The sequence below is a fragment of the Sminthopsis crassicaudata genome, chromosome 2, assembly GCF_048593235.1.
Source record: "Sminthopsis crassicaudata isolate SCR6 chromosome 2, ASM4859323v1, whole genome shotgun sequence".
NCBI classification, from domain to species: Eukaryota; Metazoa; Chordata; class Mammalia; order Dasyuromorphia; family Dasyuridae; genus Sminthopsis; species Sminthopsis crassicaudata.
In genome coordinates, this window is record NC_133618.1 from 225,701,153 (window position 1) to 225,718,816 (window position 17,664).

Consider the following 17,664-nt stretch of genomic DNA (forward strand, 5'->3'; position numbering starts at 1 on the left):
GGAGGTAGGATATAGAAAGAGGGACATAGCAACACAGAGAAAATAGGTACTGGGAGAAGCCAAGACCAGGAGGGAAGAGCAGGATAACACAATTATCTAAAGAGAGTCACAACTTAGAAAAGATTGACTGGAGACAAAAGTTGGGTGGGAGAGAAACTGTCTTACCACATGGTAAACAAAAAAAAGTATGAATCTAGGTGGAGGCAGTTGGAGATAGATGTTTAAGTTTTCTAAACAGAAACTAAGTTGCTAAGAGTTGTTCCTGACCTAGAAATAGAAAATAGTTTTGTTGGTCTCAAGGCAATCACTTAAAAACAAAAAAACAAACAAAAAAAAAAAACTTGAGGATATAAGTTAACTAGATTTGGGAAGATGGCTAAAAACAATGCTCATGGTTTTTAGACAAAAATGAAATTCTACTTCTCCTTTCTAGGATTTTCCCCAATTCCAATGTCATTAAATAAAAAAAATTGTTTATGGGTGATTAGAATATTAAAGACAATATAAAAAAATTAGAAGAGATCATAAACCTTTCATAGATATAGGTAGGTTTATTTTTAACCAAACAAGGGATAGAAGCAATTACAAAAGAACAAAGGTCATTCTGATTACATGAAATTAAAGTTTCTGCAAAAACAAAATGAATACTTCTAGAATAAGAAGGGAAGCAAAAGAAAGGGGGAAAAATATAACAAACTTTGGGAAAAGGATTTGGTATCCAAGTTATATAGGCAGCTTAGAAATATATTTAAGGCCAAAAGCCATTCCCCAATAGATAGTTGGTCAAAGGATATGAATAAACAAGTTCTCAAAAGAATTGCACACCATTTATAACCATACAAGCCATTAATAAGAGAAATGAAAAATAACAAAACAAAACCTGAAGTCTCACATTCCACCGAGCAAACTAGCAAATATGACAAAGATAATAGCCAATGTTGTAAGGATTGTGCAAAGATAGGCACATTATATCAAGAAGGTCATTGACAAAGTGTCCATACACACCAAAATATTTGTAGTAGCATTTTTTTGTTTTGTGGTTGCAAAGAAATGGAAATAAAGCAGCTGACCATCAAGTGAACAGATAAAGAAAACTGCAGTAAATGAGTGTGATGGAATACCACTCTCCTATAAGAAACAATGAAATGTAATGAAATACACACAAAAAATGGAAAAGCTGGTATCATTTGTTTCTAAGTGAAGCAAGCAGAGCCAAGGAATAGTAAACATAATACCTATAACAATATAAATGAAAAGCAGTATGACAAAATAATTGGAAGTGAATAATCGCAAAATTACAAAGAACAAGAAACCACTACCCATTCCTTTGCAGACATGAGCAATCTATAGGTCTGGCAACTGTCTGCAAATATTTTCAGTCTTTTTCCAATGTACTGATTGGTTTTGTTGATTTTTTTTTTTCTTCTTCCTCTTTTTCCTTAAAAAAGTTTTCTTTGACATATGGAATGAATCTCTGGTTAGAAGGAAAAGTAGGGATACATAGAAAGAAATTTAGGTGATGTAAAAACAAAAGCAATCAATAACAATATATTCAAAAACATTAGTTTTTCTTTTGAACATACAAATGAGGACAAAGATTCTCATGCTTCAAAAATGAGGCGTCACAAATCACAAAGTTACATATGTAACATAAAACTTACCTCAGCATGAACAGAGTTGATGTGATATTTGACACCACTTTCTGACACGAACTCCTTCTCACACAGGAGGCACTTATATTTTCCAGCTACAAAGTCTCCCTGTCTCAGAGAGAGAGAGGGAGGGAGAGAGAGAGAGAGAGGGAGGGAGAGAGAGGGAGAGAGGGAGAGAAAGGGAGAGAGAGAGGGAGGGAGAGAGAGAGAGAGAGAGGGAGGGAGAGAGAAAGACCAGTAGCTTCTAGGTAAATCGAAGAACTTAGCAGTAGGTCTAAAAATCAATCCCAATCAATTCAAGTAAGGGGAGAGTTGACCTTGGCAAAAGAGAAAAGGGTAAAGCATCATGGAAATGATTTAAGACAAGGGACTGGCTCTGCTTTCAAAAATATCAAGGACACACATGCCTTAAAGCAGTTCTCCACCAAACCCTATTCCCACCTTCTATAAGCCTTGTTCTTTGTCTTTGCCATAAGAACCTCTAAGTTTTCCTATGTACCTCTGTTTCTTCCCACTTTCATATTCAAGTATTCTTGCTTCCAAAAGGGATCATACTTATTACAGGTCCCTAATCTCAACTCTAGAAATGAAAATTTTCCCTTCTTTCCATTAAAATAACAAGTCAGTTGGAGAGCTTCACCTTGAAATTCACTATAATTTCTTTGGCTATTATGAGTACCTGACAAAGAGCACCATCCACAACATCTAGTGTAGATTCTCTGAAACTTGACCAAACCTCTAACCACTCCTAGGCAGATCTTGCTTGGAGGTCTCTTAACTCTCTTGCCACTCTGGACTAAGATTTCTCTCCCTTCCTGAAGCTTCAAAATGCTCATTTTACATGAGAAGCTGCTTCAGAATGGTCTGGAAAGAAATACCTTTCCATTATACAACCCATACAACTCATGGCTGTTGGTTATAGGACACATAGGTAAATATGAATACAGTTCAATGAGATGAATAATTGTTAGCCTAGCACCCTGTTCTATCTCCTAATCCCAAGCACCAAACACAGTTTTGACTAATTTAGGGAATCTTCTCCAATTTGGAATGGGACATAATTTGATCCTGAAAAGAAGGTCAAATTTCAGTTTAGGTTCAGTCTGGGCCTCAGCATAGTCTAGCAAAGCTGGATCCCTGGACTGGCCTTAGAACTAATATGATCTCCATATTTTTCCAAAATGGAGATGATTTGTGGCTAGGCTAGGCTTTTTAGGGATTTTTTGGACGACAGTTAATCCCCCCCCCCCCCAACCCAAATCACATTTGAAGCCCTGAGACAAGAAAGAACTAAAGATACCAGGATGACCAACAAATAAATGTTTGCCCAAACAATTTTCTTCCATGACAGATGACTTTAGACACAACTATTTGGCCAACAGAATATAAATTAAGTAAATAAAGTTACAAACCAATGTGCAAGTGCCCAGGTGAGCCTTGAGACCAGACACACTACTGTAGACAGATTCACAGCCCTGCAGGATAAAAGAGGAAAATTAATTAATAGCATTCAAAAACAAATTCTTTCCCAACAGCCGGATAAAGTTATTTGCAGTCCAACATTGCAAAGAGTAGCATGGAGACTAAAAAACAGCACCTTGAGTATAAGAGTTCTGAAATGATAGAAAATATGCTCATACACAAAATAAGCAACAAGGAAAATTAGGAAAAAAGAGAGATGAGAAGTATAAAGCAAAGAATCACAAAATCTCAAGCTTTGGAAAGGAATTCACAAGTCACCTAGTACAACCTAATTCTAATGATGAATTTCTATTCATGTCAGTAAATAACACTGACAAATAGGCATTCAGATTGTGACTGAAGATACATAGGGATACATAGGGAACTCACTATTTCTCAAATAAACCTATTCTATACTAGCTAATTCTCAACAGTAAAAAGTTTTCCTTTGTCTCTCAGAGAGTAAATGAAACAAATTTAAACGCCCTTCCATATTACAGCTCTTCAAATACTTGAACAGAGCTATTATGTCTTGTTAAGTACTCTCTCCTTTTATTTTTACTATTCAACTTCCCAAAAGCAATGTGATTTATATGATATAGTGGATGGCAACACAGCAGAGTGTACATAGTAATAGCTTTGTGAATTAGCAAGACATAGATTCACACTCTATCTCTGACAAGAGAGTCAACATGTAAATAAAATATACAAACAAGCTACATATAGCACAAACAGGAAATAATTAACAGTGAGAAGGCACTAAAATTAAGAGGATTAGGGAAAGCTTCCTATAGAAGATGAGATTTTAGTTGCAAGATTAAAAAAATCCAGGAAGGTCGTAGTTAAAGCAGAGGAGGAAGAGCATTCCAGGCATGGGGATCAGCCAGAGAAAATGTCCAAAGCCAAAAGATGAGGGTCCTATTGAAGGAACAACCAAGGGGCCAATGTGACTAGATAGGAGATGAAGAAGAAAGGGAGAAGAGGGAGCTCAAGGCAGGTTTTTTTTTTCTGTAAAATGAGACAAAATATGAATTTTATAGAATATTATTGTTCTGTAAGAAATGACCAGCAAGATGAATACAGAGAGGCTTGGAGAGATCTACATGAACTGATGCTAAGTGAAATGAGCAGAACCAGGAGATCATTATACACTTCAACAACAATATTGTAGGAGGATGTATTCTAATGGAAGTGGATATCTTCGACAAAGAGAAGATCTAATTCAGTTCCAATTGATCAATGATGGACAGAAGCAGCTACACCCAGAAAAGGAACACTGGGAAATGAGTGTAAACTGTTTGCATTTTTGTTTTTCTTCCCAGGTTATTTTTACTTTCTGAATCCAATTCTCCCTATGAAACAAGAGAACTGTTCGGTTCTGCACACATATATTGTATCTAGGATATACTAGAACATATTTAACATGTATAAGACTGCTTGCCATCTAGGGAAGGGGGTGGAGGGAGGGAAGGGAAAAATCAGAAGACTTTTGTGACTGCAAGGGATAATGTAAAAAATTACCCAGGCATATGTTCTGTCAATAAAAAGGTATAATAAAATAAATAAATAAAAATAAAATGAGACAAAGTTCTCAACTAAGAGGGTAGGGGAAAAGAGATCCATGAAAAGTCTGAGGAAGGATGAGAGGGTTTGGAAGATCCATTGTGAAGGGTGGGATGGTGAGTTGAAAAGTCAGATATAAAAGGATTGCCTAGCAGCAGGGAGAGGTCAGCTGAGCTTTTGTAACATAAAATTGTAGTGGACCTAGTCAAAAACAGATGAATGATTCTCTTCACCTTTGCTTGCCAACATCTATGTAGGAGTGAAGATATGATTGATGGGAATGATCCAAGGCTGAGACTTGGCAAGGTATAATTGGTAGGGCTCAAGAAGAGGGAGACAATGTTGAGATGAATTAATTCACCAAGATGGAGAGAGTGACAAGTGCAGGGGAGATAAGCTGGAAGAGAAGTGAGGGATCAAAGGACTGGAATTCATAGTAAGGACAAAGAATAGGATTATAATAGAAAGAATATTATATAATTTGCTATCCTAAGATAAGATGTTCCCCCCTCCAAAAAAAAAGTATTTTATTTTTCCAAATCCACACAAAGACATTTTCCAAAATTCAATTTTGAAAGATTTCGAATTCCAAATTTTTCTCCTCTTCTCCCTTACCTCTTCCCTCCACAAGACAGCAATTTTTTTTTTTTTTTTTGAGGCTGGGGTTAAGTGACTTGCCCAGAGTCACACAGCTAGGAAGTGTAAGTGTCTGAGACCAGATTTGAACTCAGGTCCTCCTGAATTCAGGGCTGATGCTCTATCCACTACGCCACCTAGCTGCCCCCCACAAGACAGCAATTTGACATAAACATGTACAATCCTTTTTAAACATATTTCCATATTTGTCATGTTGTACAAGAAAAATCAGATCAAAAGGGAAAAAACCACAAGAAAGAAAAAGTAAGCAAACAAAGGTGAAAATACTATATTTTGATCCACATTGTTTCCATAGTCCTCTTTCTGGATGCAGATGACATTTTCCATTCCAAATCTATTGGAATTGTCTCAAATCACCTCTATGCTTTGTTTTTAACAACATCTAAGGTCAAGTTCATTTTTCAAATTGCCATGTCACACTTCTGAGGAGGAAGTGAACATAGTAAAATTCAACTACAAGAGTACCATAAATCACCCTTATTTTCCTTTCCCTGCCACCAATGACCAAAAAGAAAAACAAAGAATCCAGATGAAATAGGTATTAAATGAATTTAGTTCTCTAAATTTATATATGCCTGTTTTTTTTTAAAGGTAGAATCAGAGTTCATAGATTTTGTGATTTCTAATTTTCCCTAGAAAATCCAATGAAGGTGCTACTTGCTATCACATATATACTGCAAAGCAGCTAAGAGATTAGAAATGCTTTAAGGCATTCTCACTATGGTATACAGAAAAATAAGGTTATTTTGAAATGAAGAACAAAGAACTATGATTTCTGTGTCTTTTGTTGTCCTCTCCTGCACTCTCAAAAATACTATGCATATAGTAGACTATTAATAAATTCTAACTAAATAAATGGAAAAGAAAAAATCACCTGGTTAGGACAATGGACACGATGATACATCTTGATTTCTGACTTCCATTTGTAGAGTACTTCCTGGCTGAAGGTAGGTAGTCCAGGACGAGTATATTTCAGCTACAAGTCAAAAACATAAGACAAATTCATACCTTGCCTAACATACTCCTAATATTACCCCAAATTTCTTATGTTGACAAGTATATAAATTCCAGAGTCTTGCATAAAATAATAAGAATGATAATGAGAATGTTTTATATTGTGCTTTAAAGTATACAAGGCAATTTACTTTTGCCAAGTTATTTGATTCTCACAACTCTGGAAAGTAGGTGTTCCTTTATTATCTCTATTTTACAAATGAGGAAACTAAAGCTGAAAGAGATTAAGAGACTTATCCAGGTTCACACAACTAGTAAGGCCAAATTTGAACCTGATTCGAACCAGCATTTTACCTTCTATGTGATCTAAGTGTCTTGATATGAGAAAATCCTTAAGTTCTTTAGGCAAGTGTAGTTTTGAAATTGATATTTAAAAGACTAAGTTTTAGGATGATTTTTATAAAAATGAATTTATAAAATTATTAAATAAGAATTTAAACTCTAAGCCTCATCTATATCTTGAAATAGTAAGTATTTGGCAAATGTGTGCTAAAACTAAACTGAACCTGAAATCGAGAACAAGGTTTATTCCTTTTTTTTTCCCCTGAGGCAATTGGGGGTTAAGTGACTTGCCCAGGGTCACACAGCTAGGAAGTGTTAAGCATCTGAGGCCACATTTGAACTCAGGTCCTTCTGACTTCAGGGCTGGTACTCTATCCACTGTGCCACTTAGCTGCCCCAAGGTTTCCTCCTTAATCTTGTTAAACCCCAATTTCCTCCTCTATAAACTAGTCAAACTTCTAAGGGCTTTTCTTTCTAGTAGTAAATTTATAATCCTACGCACTTTTGATATATGTACTATCAAAATAAATGTACAACATAAGATGAGCTCTCAGGAAATCCTCCATTAGAAAAGACTGTATTCGTGTGTGTGTGTGTGTGTGTGTGTGTGTGTGTGTGTGTGTGTGTGTGTGTGTGTGTGTGTGTGTGTGAGTGATATATTCTCGGCTTGTAACAGTACCATTTATCATGCTAGAATCATCAATTTAAAGATAGACAAGACCTTTGAGGAAAGTTATTAGGAAATGACATAAATGTTTATTTTATCCTCATTAGAACAGAAACAAGTATAAGAAATTAATTGAATATTTTAACTTAGGTTTCTAAAATAGTACTTACTTTCAATTCAATAACTTGAGATAAATTCATAGCCACTACTAAGTCAAGAAATTTTATTGTTTTTTTTAAATCAATGAAAAGTATGCTTCAATTTCTGAAGTATGACCCTTTCATTAAAGGTTCTTTTCATTCTCCTTCAGTAGAAACCTGGACAAATTTAAGTTCCATTTAAACTATTTATTCATGCAATCACCTCGCCTTCTATTATATATTGTCCTTGCCTCCTATATAGATCATGCTCCTTTCTTAGGTGATCTAACCATTCCATATAGCTCCCATATGCTAATCTTTTATATCTAGTAAACAGGTAACACAACAGATCAAACACTAAGCAAAAATCCAATCCAATTAGTGGCATTCATGGCTTTATTAGAACTACTCCAGAGTTAAGAACTCCTAAGGGAAAGTACAAAACATTATCTAATACTTAGTCCAAGTTGAGATATCTAGAACTAGGCTAATTCCCAGAATGGGGATACACGTTTTCATTGACTTGCCAAAGTCAAGTCATTTTGCCATAGTGAGCACAGCATTCAACAAGATTAGTCTGAATTTCAACTTCACCTTCCGGTCATCAGGAACTAGGTCCTGAAGCACCTTCTTCTTAGGCCACTCTTTAGCCAGTTCAGCATTGGCTAACTCCTGCAGGTAGTATACGGCCACCTTGGCTGACCGCCTCTGCACACGACCCCCAGTACCAGTCTCCAAACTCAGCTCTCTTAAGCCCTCTGATCGGCCTGACTCTGGAAAGAAGGGCATCTGTAGGTAGGAGTCACAGATAAAACCAGGTCTGATAAGCAATCTCAGTCAGAGACAGAAAAAAAAGATTACAATACCCTGAACACCAAATAAACATTTAACAGAACTCAGTAGCTATTAGTTTGTTAATTGCTGAGAAGGACTAAGGCAATCAGTCTATAATCCAATGCAAAAAAAGGAGTTGATTCTTAAGTCAGTAAACATATTGGGCCAAAGACCAAGATATATTATGGTAGAAGGGTATATTTTCTGATTGGCTCTGGAATATTGTCTCCAAATAATAAAGTCCCACAAGTCCTTCCCAATATGACATTGGTCAAAGGTAGGGCTGATTTATATATGTATCTACATAGAAGATATATAGCTATATCTTATAAATATCTACTTACCTATCTACAAATATTATCTCTCTCAGTTTCTAGAAGACTATATCTACCATTCTATGTTCTGGCTTTTCAGATTTACTAATATTCCGGAGAACAAAACAAAACAAAACAAAAACATGCCAGCGTCAAAAAGAAAGAAGAAAAGAGAATTATTAGACAGAATCTGGCAGGCAGTACTCACAGGTCCATGTTCTGACCGCAGATGATACATAAGTCCAGCCTTTGAGCCATAAGCCTTTCCACAATGGTGACACTTCAATGTCATCTTCTCCAGCTCTGCAGCTTCTTTGCCACATTTTCGGATGTGATACAAGTAGCCCATGATGCTTGTGAAGCTGCCAGAGCAACTCTAAACATGAGAAGGAGGTCTAAAATCTTATCTTATTCCCTTTGACACAATTCCCCAAATTCCACAACCTCGTCCCTTCTTCTGACATTACAACAAGAACATGTCTTTCCAACACCACGCATTCAACACAATCCTTCCTTAATCCCAGCTCAACTTCCACCCTAAGCCACAAAATGGCTACAATTAAAAGAGAACAAGTTGTCCTGACTAAAAACTGTACCTCTGTAGCGATCAAGCCCAAATCAAATATCAAAATACAAATACAAAAATTTTAGTCCAGACTTCCTAAGAATCTTATGCTTAAATCCTCTCTATCCACTTCAATAAGAATAAGCCATCACTGAAGTTTGGGGTGGGGAAAAAACTTTGGAGGAGGAAGGAAACAAAGAAAAAAGCTATTTTACAAGGGGTTACACTAATGAGTAGGAGATAGAAAAGAAAGAACTTTATTAACCATGTGATAACTAAAGGGAACAGGAATTATCCTTGAGGGGAAGGGAGATGGAAGAGAAAAGTGATTCTGGAGGATTTGAGAGTAGTATCCTCAAAACTCAGGGCAAGAGAAATTGTCCTCAGCAGACAAAGAAGCATGAGGATCAAGAGGCCCCAGTCCAGGGAAGGCTCATACCTCCCGTGTGCACTTGAGCTTCCCCATCCTTTTCAGGACCTTTCGCAGACGCTCTCGTTCATTTGGCTCATCTAGCTCTCCCCCATCTTTCAGAATGGGCTGAAAAGGAACAGAAATGACAGGAAGATGAAAAAATGGGCAAATATTAATTAATATTAGCTAAACAACAACAACAACAGTAGCTTGCATTTATATAGGGCTTTAAAGAGTGCAGAGCACTTTATAAAAATTTCCTTTTTAGTCAGAGAACAGAAAAAAAAGGAGAGATGGGGCAGTAAGTGCCTAAAGGAAAGAAATCAGGATAAGAAGGTAGGTCAATGTGAGCTATAGGTTGTATGAATCTCTGAACTTTTCTTTATCCTTGTAGCCAGATAACATGATTTCTGAGCCCTGCTTTCATCCTGGACCAGTCATTATGAGTGTGTTAATTTACAGTAACACAGCCACTTTGGTTGAATGAGCTATAGATTCAATCTCAGATTTTAAAGTTCAACACCCTCTAATTAAAAGTGTCTATCAGCTCATGCTGTTGAACAAGCCTCATCCTCAAATGTTTCCTTTGAGACTTCTCTCCCCCACCCCCCACCAATCCAGACAAATGTCTAGACACCACGTGCTTTCTGTTGGCTCAGAACAACAAATGAAGCTTTCTTACCAAATTATTATGGTCTGCCATGACATGGTACTTCATCCCTGCCAATGACCGAAGTTGTTTCCCACAGTGGTGACAGGTATACATCTCCTGAAAGATTAAAGAGTTCCCCAGTCCCATTAAGTAAACAAAATTTAGCAAGAATGCTCAGAAGAGAACTAGAGGGACACATATACCACATCTGCTTAAATCTGCATATATGCCATCCCTCTAATCAACATACACCAGGTACACCTAATCCAAATTACTCACATATGTCTCCTGGAGACAAGGAAAAAAGCAGTTCACTAACATGTATTTCCTGCGAAATTTAAGCTCCTTAAAGGCAGAGACTATTCTGTTTTTCTATCTCCATTGCTTCACATGTGGCTTGTTCCATGGTAAGAGTTTAGTAAATGCTTACTGAGCTTATCTGAATTGCCTAACATATTTATAGCAAGAGGCCTAGGGACATGAGTGCAACCATTTCAGTCTCATTCTCACCTGTCTGCAGTTTCCCATGTGCTTCTTTAGACCCTCTACTGTCTTTCTGACTACTGCCCGACATGTTGGACAAGAAACTCTGCCTTTATCCAGGATCTCCAGATACCACTGCTCCTCTGCACTGCCTGCAGAGAAAAAAAGAAATCACCTCACAGATCAACGAACATTCTTCCAGAAGAGTATGTCCACATAAGTAGAGAAAGGCATTCTCTGAGGTAACCTTTTACCTGTAAGGATACAACAAGGTACCTGTGTGTCCTCAGAAGGTTGTGAACATCAGGGGGCATGTCTCCAACACTCTCAAGGACTGAATAGTCACTTTAGTCACACCTTTTGGGGGTACAATGAATGCTAAGGGGAAAGAGTCCTATTAAGGACTCTAGGAACAAGTAATTTCGACACTTCACAAAGACACATTCTTTTTACCAATGTGAGTGCTCCTTTCATTGATTCATCTCTGCTGGAGCAGAAAATGTTAACTATCTGGTGGCCAACTTTATGGTGATATTTGCAAATTTAGCTCCACTAATCTTTGGAAGGGTTCATCACTGGGCCCATACTCATAGCTCTTTACAGTTTGGTATACTATGTCAGAGCCATAGCCTTTAAGAATACTTCTATACCAAGATCAGGCATTGGAGTTCTTTAGTGAAAGAATGGCAATTCAATAACCGCCTCATTACAAATATTCTGAAAGGAAGAGGTTGAGATATATGTAATGTATAAAAGTGCTCCCCAGACCACTGATCCTTTTTCCACTCTTATCTCCCTGTCCAGAGGTACAATCCTTTTGGAGATGGACCCTGGCAACTGCTTCTGCAGGTACTACAACTCCTGACTTCTTTGTAGCTGTGACTACAGAAAACCTGAAGAAAAAAGTTCTTGCCAAAAATTGCTTGGCAAAATTAAAAAGAAAAGAAATTTTTTCAGGGAAAATGAAATAAAGCATATGCATTACTAAGCTCACTAAGGATCATAGGATCATTCTATCTGTATGCCCAGGGCTCAGCACAACACTTTACACATAGTAAATGCATAACATATTCATTTATTTATTTATTCAGACTACCAAAAGCTTCCAGGGTTATACATACCTGCCGGATAACTTGGTGGATCCTTCCGAATATAACGGCTCTGGGTTCTGGAGACATGCTGAGCTCTAGGCCGCTGTTTCTTTCCTATCGTGAGAAATAGTTGAAACCCAAAATATCAATTTTGTTGGCTGCTATGTCTAATACCAAAAACCTTTAATCTCTCTAAAAAGCTGACCTCCTTTGAAGTCATTGAAGAACCCAGGGACATAGTAAGGTAATCCAATGGTCTTTTTCCATTTCTTAGAATGGAAGAGATTCAAAGAGCTACACATTAAACAAAGATTTGAAAACCAATATTGAGGCCTGCTTTTTTTCATCTCTGGAGGTCCCAAACTTAGCAACCCTTTGAAGAAAGGTACATGCCATTTCTTTTACCAGAAAGTTTCTGCTTCTTCTGAGGAAATTCTTCATAATCTTCATCTTCTTCTCCACTAGTCTTCCTCTTCCCTTTGCCTGATATTCCACCTGTAACTAAGGGAAAAAAAGATGACAGCTCAGCTAGAAGCTGAAGTCTAGATCTGCTACCAAGACATCCATTATATTTTCATGTATTCAACAGTCAACACAAAAACCTAAGGGAGAGGTCCTCAAAAACCAGAAACTTCACAAGGATATTTATATATTTCTAGGTAAATGTATGTATCTAACTGTTGTATGAAGACCCACTGTATTCCTACCTTCCCTTCATTCACATCTGAGAGAAGGACATAAGTTAAAGAATGCTACTCAGGCACAACTATAAGCCAACATAAACAGTAGTTTGTTAACCCCTAAGTTAGGAACTAAGAGAGATGACACCAGTTAAATGTAATCATTGAAGCACTAAGGAGAATCAAGATTGTTGAGTAGAAAGTTTTATCATTACCATAGTACCCTGAGGTCATAACTTGGCATCAAAATCTTTGATTGGAATTGAGATATCCAAAATAAAAGTTCTATAGGCATGAAGAACAAAATGTTATTAATCTCGGGTGACATAAAGCCCTACTATTTTGTTATGCCTAAGAAATACAGTTTAGTATTTTTTGTTTTTTTATAGGAATTTGCATTTATTAACTAGAAAGCCAACTCCCTATCCTAGGAGGAATAATTATTCCTACAGAGGATATAGAGTTCATACCTTCACCTTGGGGATGAGAAGTTGCTTTGATCCCTCTCATTTCCAACCAATAAGTCGGCTTTCGGATAGATGTACGACCACCATTCACCAACTTTCGGGAAGAGGCAGAGAATGCTTCACTTTGGGAGTCATGGCCAGATGAAGTGCCCTGGAAGCTGCTATCCTCTGTGGCACCACAATGGGTCCTGCTAGTAACATAATACAAAGAAAGGTACATGCCAAAGAGCAATGTTTCTAATTTTTTTTTTAATTATTAAAAAAAAAAAAAATCAGCATATTCCTAAAGCAAAAGGCTTCTATGAAGTCAGAGCATCAAGGAATATGTTTCAAATAAATCAAATAAACTTTAAAATAAAATTAATGAGAGATTCAATGATACACAATCACAATTAGGATACAAGATAATTGGGGGAAATGGCAAGCAATTGATGTCAATGGCTGTAATTATTATAACTTATAAAGTTCAAACCAAGAATTTCTGGGATTAGGTGAAGGTCAAGTAAACTGGGTAGAACAGAAAGCCACTTTAAGCTCCAGCTAAGGATCTCTGGATCTAGAATCCAAGAGGAGTAAGGAAAAAATTGAGGAGTAGCCACAAGTGACAGAGCAAAGAGAAGGTAATTTATGGTTTCTAAGCTGTCCCAATTCTCCTTAGATCCCAAGTTTTAAGTTGTCAAATTGTATCCTCATATTCAAAAGCATGTGAGATCTCATTATGGACACCTTCCTCCTACTGTGGTGAATTTTCACTGGCTGTCCCCCCTTGCCTGGAACTCTTACATCATCCTCACTTCCTGGCATCCCTGGCTTCTTTTAAAACTAAGCTAAACTCCTGTAGAATAAGCTTCTTACTGTTAGTAAATTCCCTCTTGAGATTACCTACAAATCACCCCGTATACATCTTACTTTTATATAGTTGTTTCCATATTGGCTCTTCTATTACATAATGAAATCCCGACAAGCAGAGTCTATTTTTTTGCCTTTCTTTGTACCCTCAATGCTTACCATAGGGCACAAAGTGCTTAATTAATGTTAAGTGACCGATATTTATCACATACTTCTTCATCACCTTTTGAGTGATCTGCAAACTTAATTCCTCAGAAACAGATGTTTCATTACTCAGATATATGGCACCACTGAAATTGATGTTAAATATGATCCTTTCAAGAGCTGTGTCACTGAAAGCACAACATAATTTTCCACAATCTAACCTATTCTCCTTCTGATTAAACTCTGAGACCAGTTCATGAATGATTCACATGTAGCATCCATCCAAGATACATGTTCTGTGGGTCATCTCCCCAACTACATAGTCTGAATGAATAACCAGCACACTTCATCCACTTGGCTTTTCCTGTGTGAGCAGTTAGGCTGACCTCTTCTGAGTGCTTATGAATCTAATCCTAATTTAGGAGGTTCTTTAATGTTTTCAGGACTGATACAGTAAGAAAATGTCATCAATGTTACCAATGGAATGTGAAACTCCAAAACTATAAGATTATAGGATTAAAGGAAAAATACTGCAAACTGCCAGACAAAAATTACTCAAATATCAAGGTGCAACAAGCCAGGATTTACCCAGGATCTGGCAGCTTACCATGTTGAGAAAGGGAAAGGGACCTAGGGTTACAACTAAGAATAAACTACACCAGCAAGAATGAGCATCATCTTTCAGGGAAAGCAATGAAGCTTCAATGAAGTAAGAGACTTCTGGTATATATCTTATATATATATATATATATATATATATATATATATATATATATATATTTATTTATTTATTTATTTTTATTTATTTTATTTAAACTGTTTACTTCCTTAGGACAAAAATATCAAACTCTTGCAATGTTTATCTTTGGGGCAGACAAAAGGGGGGCCTCACATGGAACTTGAGAATGTGGCTGTGAATGGACTCTGATGTGATGACATCAGAGAAAAAAAGACATTAAGGAAAAAAGAGGTAAGGGGAGGTATAATGGGACAATTAATTTGCATGAAGAGGTGCAAAAGACTTATTACAATTGAGGGAAAGAAGGGACAGGGATGAGCTGTCTGAAGTTTGATCTCTCATCGGTTCTGGCTTTAAAAAGGAATAACTTAAATCATTCAGTTGGGTATAGAAATGTATCTAATCCTATAAAGAAGTAGTAGGAAAAAGGAAAAGAAAAGGGGAGGGACAGGATAGAAGGGAGGACAGAAAAACTAGGGAAAAAGGTAAGAAAAGGGATAGGGGTGATAGGAAATAAAGTATTGTATGGAATGAGTAAATTAAAACATAAGACTAAGGACGGGGGAAAAAAAGAGAACAAAAGTATGTACAGGGAGAAAAAACAATGCAGGGAAAGACCGAGATGTAATCATAAATTGTGAATGTGAGTGGGATGAACTCTCCCATAAAATGGAAGCATAGAGTGGATTAAAAAACAAAATCCTACAATATGTTGTTTACAAGAAACACACTTGACGCGAGGTACATATAGAATAAAGGTAAAAGGCTGGAATAGAATTTATTATGCTTCAGCTGAAGTAAAAAAAAGCAGGGTCTGATCTCAGATAAATCAAAAGTAAAAATAGATCTTAAAGAGAGATAAGGAGGGAAAGTGCATTTTGATAAAGGGTACCATAAATAATGTAGTTAACAATACTAAATGTGTATGTACTAAGTGGTAGAGCAGGCAAATCCCTAGAGAAGATTTTAAGCCAGTACAGAAAGAAATAGACAACAAAATTATTCTAGTGGGGGACCTCAACTCAGAATCAGACAAATTTAACCAACAAAATAAACAACAAACTAGGGAGGTTAATAGGATCTTAGAAAACTTAGATATAATGGATCTCTGAAGAAAACTGAATAGGGACAAAAAGGAATACACCTTTTTCTTGGCAGTACATGGCACCTACACCAACTGACCATGTAGTAGGGCATAAAAACCTCACAATTAAATTCAAAAAAGCAGAAATAGTTACTGCTTCCTTTTCAGATCACAATGCAATAAAAATTATATTCAATAAAGGGAATAGACTAAAAACCAGTTGAAAATGAAATAATATAATTCTAAAAAAAAATGTGGATCAAACAAATCACTAAAACAATCCATAATTTCATCCAAAAAATGACAATGAGACAACATATCAAAACCTATGGGATGCAGCTAAAGCAGTTTTTAGGGGAAATTTTATATCTCTAAATAGTTACATAAATAAAATAGAGTTTAAGAGGAGATCAATGAATTGAGCATGCAATATCACCAAAAGAAGCATGACCAAAAAGAAGACACCGTTAGGGAATTCCTCTTCAATTTGAACTGTGCACTGAACATCTACAAAGAATGTAAATGTGTCTCATTTTATGCAACATTTGAAACTAATAATCAGAAGGCTTAAGAAAGTTGTCTCCATTTTTACTGCTTCTAAAGAATCTTAACATATATGTAAGAGACCTTTTTAGGGAAAGAGGCAATTTGCTATCAAAAAATCAAATGCTTTTAATCATCACTAAATAATCAGCAGTTGCTAACTTGCTCCTTTCAATCAGCTGTGTGACTGAAGATGTGATTTGCTATGAAAAATTGACAAAAATTATTGTTTCCTTCTCATACTTCTATCAAGGATAACCTCTTGATGAGTTTGCCAATAATTCAAAGATTCTACAGAGATGAAAAAATAAGACACATGAGCCAGTAGTTACTAATATTTTCTCAGCCATCTTTTTTGGGGAAACAAGTCCTTGATTTTTTCCAATCATTTGGCATATTCCTCTGTCACACACCTTGAGAATCTACTCTTCAAAGCCTTCAGAATTTTGTTACATCTCACATGGATCTCTTCTGCAGAGATAAAGCCTAATTCAATTGCTTTTCCCCTCCAGTTGTCAAGCAATCTCTCATCAAATTATTTTTCATTTACATGATACATGTAATACATGATACACAATTCCTGTAAATTGTAAATTCCTGGAAAGGAAGGGGTACATCTGTCTTGTTTTTTTAATTTCCACTGCCTAAAATCTAGTAGTAGGGGTTTAATGGTGATTGAATTAAAATCACTGTATATTGAAGGATAGGTTGCCTAGAGTCAGCTAGATAGTGCTGTGGATACAGAGATGGGTCTGGAATTCAAATTCAGCCTCAGACACTTATTAGCTGTATGATCCTGGGCAGATCACTTAATCTGTGTGCCTCAGTTTCCTCAGATGTAAACAGGGATGATAATAATAGTACCTACTTCTCAAGGTGGTTATAAGAATTAAATGAGATTTTTGTAAAGCATTTAGCACAATGCCTAACATATGGGTAAGTGGTACATAAATGCTATTATTATTATTATTATTAATTTGGAGATTATTAAGCCCTTCATAGAAATGCTTTACCTCCTTATCCTCAAAACACTGCAGTACCATAAAAGTGTAATTATCTTCAAAAATCTTTTTGCAAATATATATTTTGAACACTACTAGACAAGAAGCCCAAGTATAATCCAGGAAATGTATCTTGTTCCTTCTGGACACTGATAAAAAAAAAAAAAATTAAAATGCAGTAACTCCTTTGTCTATGCAAGAACAACTTATGAATCATTCTTTTATTCACTTGTAACTTTTTGTAGCTTCTGATCTTATGTATAATGAAACTGTCAAGAATGACATAATTTTCACTTCCACCAATAATATCTACTTGGTCACTCAGGACATTTACATTATCATTTATATTACAATTTTATTTACATTACAT

The 17,664-nt window shown here is 36.2% G+C and overlaps 1 protein-coding gene across 13 annotated transcripts in view; it reads right to left on the reverse strand.

Annotated features, from left to right (window-relative positions):
• Positions 1–17,664, reverse strand: part of ZNF512 (zinc finger protein 512) — a 143,132-nt gene that overhangs the window by 2,105 nt on the left and 123,363 nt on the right. For 3 of the 13 annotated variants that reach the window (XM_074288326.1, XM_074288320.1, XM_074288322.1), the window contains 11 exons: positions 12,938–13,122; positions 12,193–12,288; positions 11,818–11,901; positions 10,724–10,848; positions 10,244–10,330; positions 9,589–9,687; positions 8,793–8,960; positions 8,031–8,225; positions 6,208–6,309; positions 3,065–3,127; positions 1,662–1,760 (listed from right to left, as the gene is read on the reverse strand). In XM_074288326.1, the coding sequence (XP_074144427.1) occupies positions 1,662–1,760; positions 3,065–3,127; positions 6,208–6,309; positions 8,031–8,225; positions 8,793–8,960; positions 9,589–9,687; positions 10,244–10,330; positions 10,724–10,848; positions 11,818–11,901; positions 12,193–12,288; positions 12,938–12,977 (1,158 nt within the window). In that variant the 5' untranslated portion in view covers positions 12,978–13,122. Of the gene's footprint in view, positions 1–1,661; positions 1,761–3,064; positions 3,128–6,207; positions 6,310–8,030; positions 8,226–8,792; positions 8,961–9,588; positions 9,688–10,243; positions 10,331–10,723; positions 10,849–11,817; positions 11,902–12,180; positions 12,289–12,937; positions 13,126–17,306; positions 17,444–17,664 lie in introns of those variants that run through there. The other 10 variants (XM_074288316.1, XM_074288323.1, XM_074288319.1 and 7 more) reach the window with 4 other exon arrangements.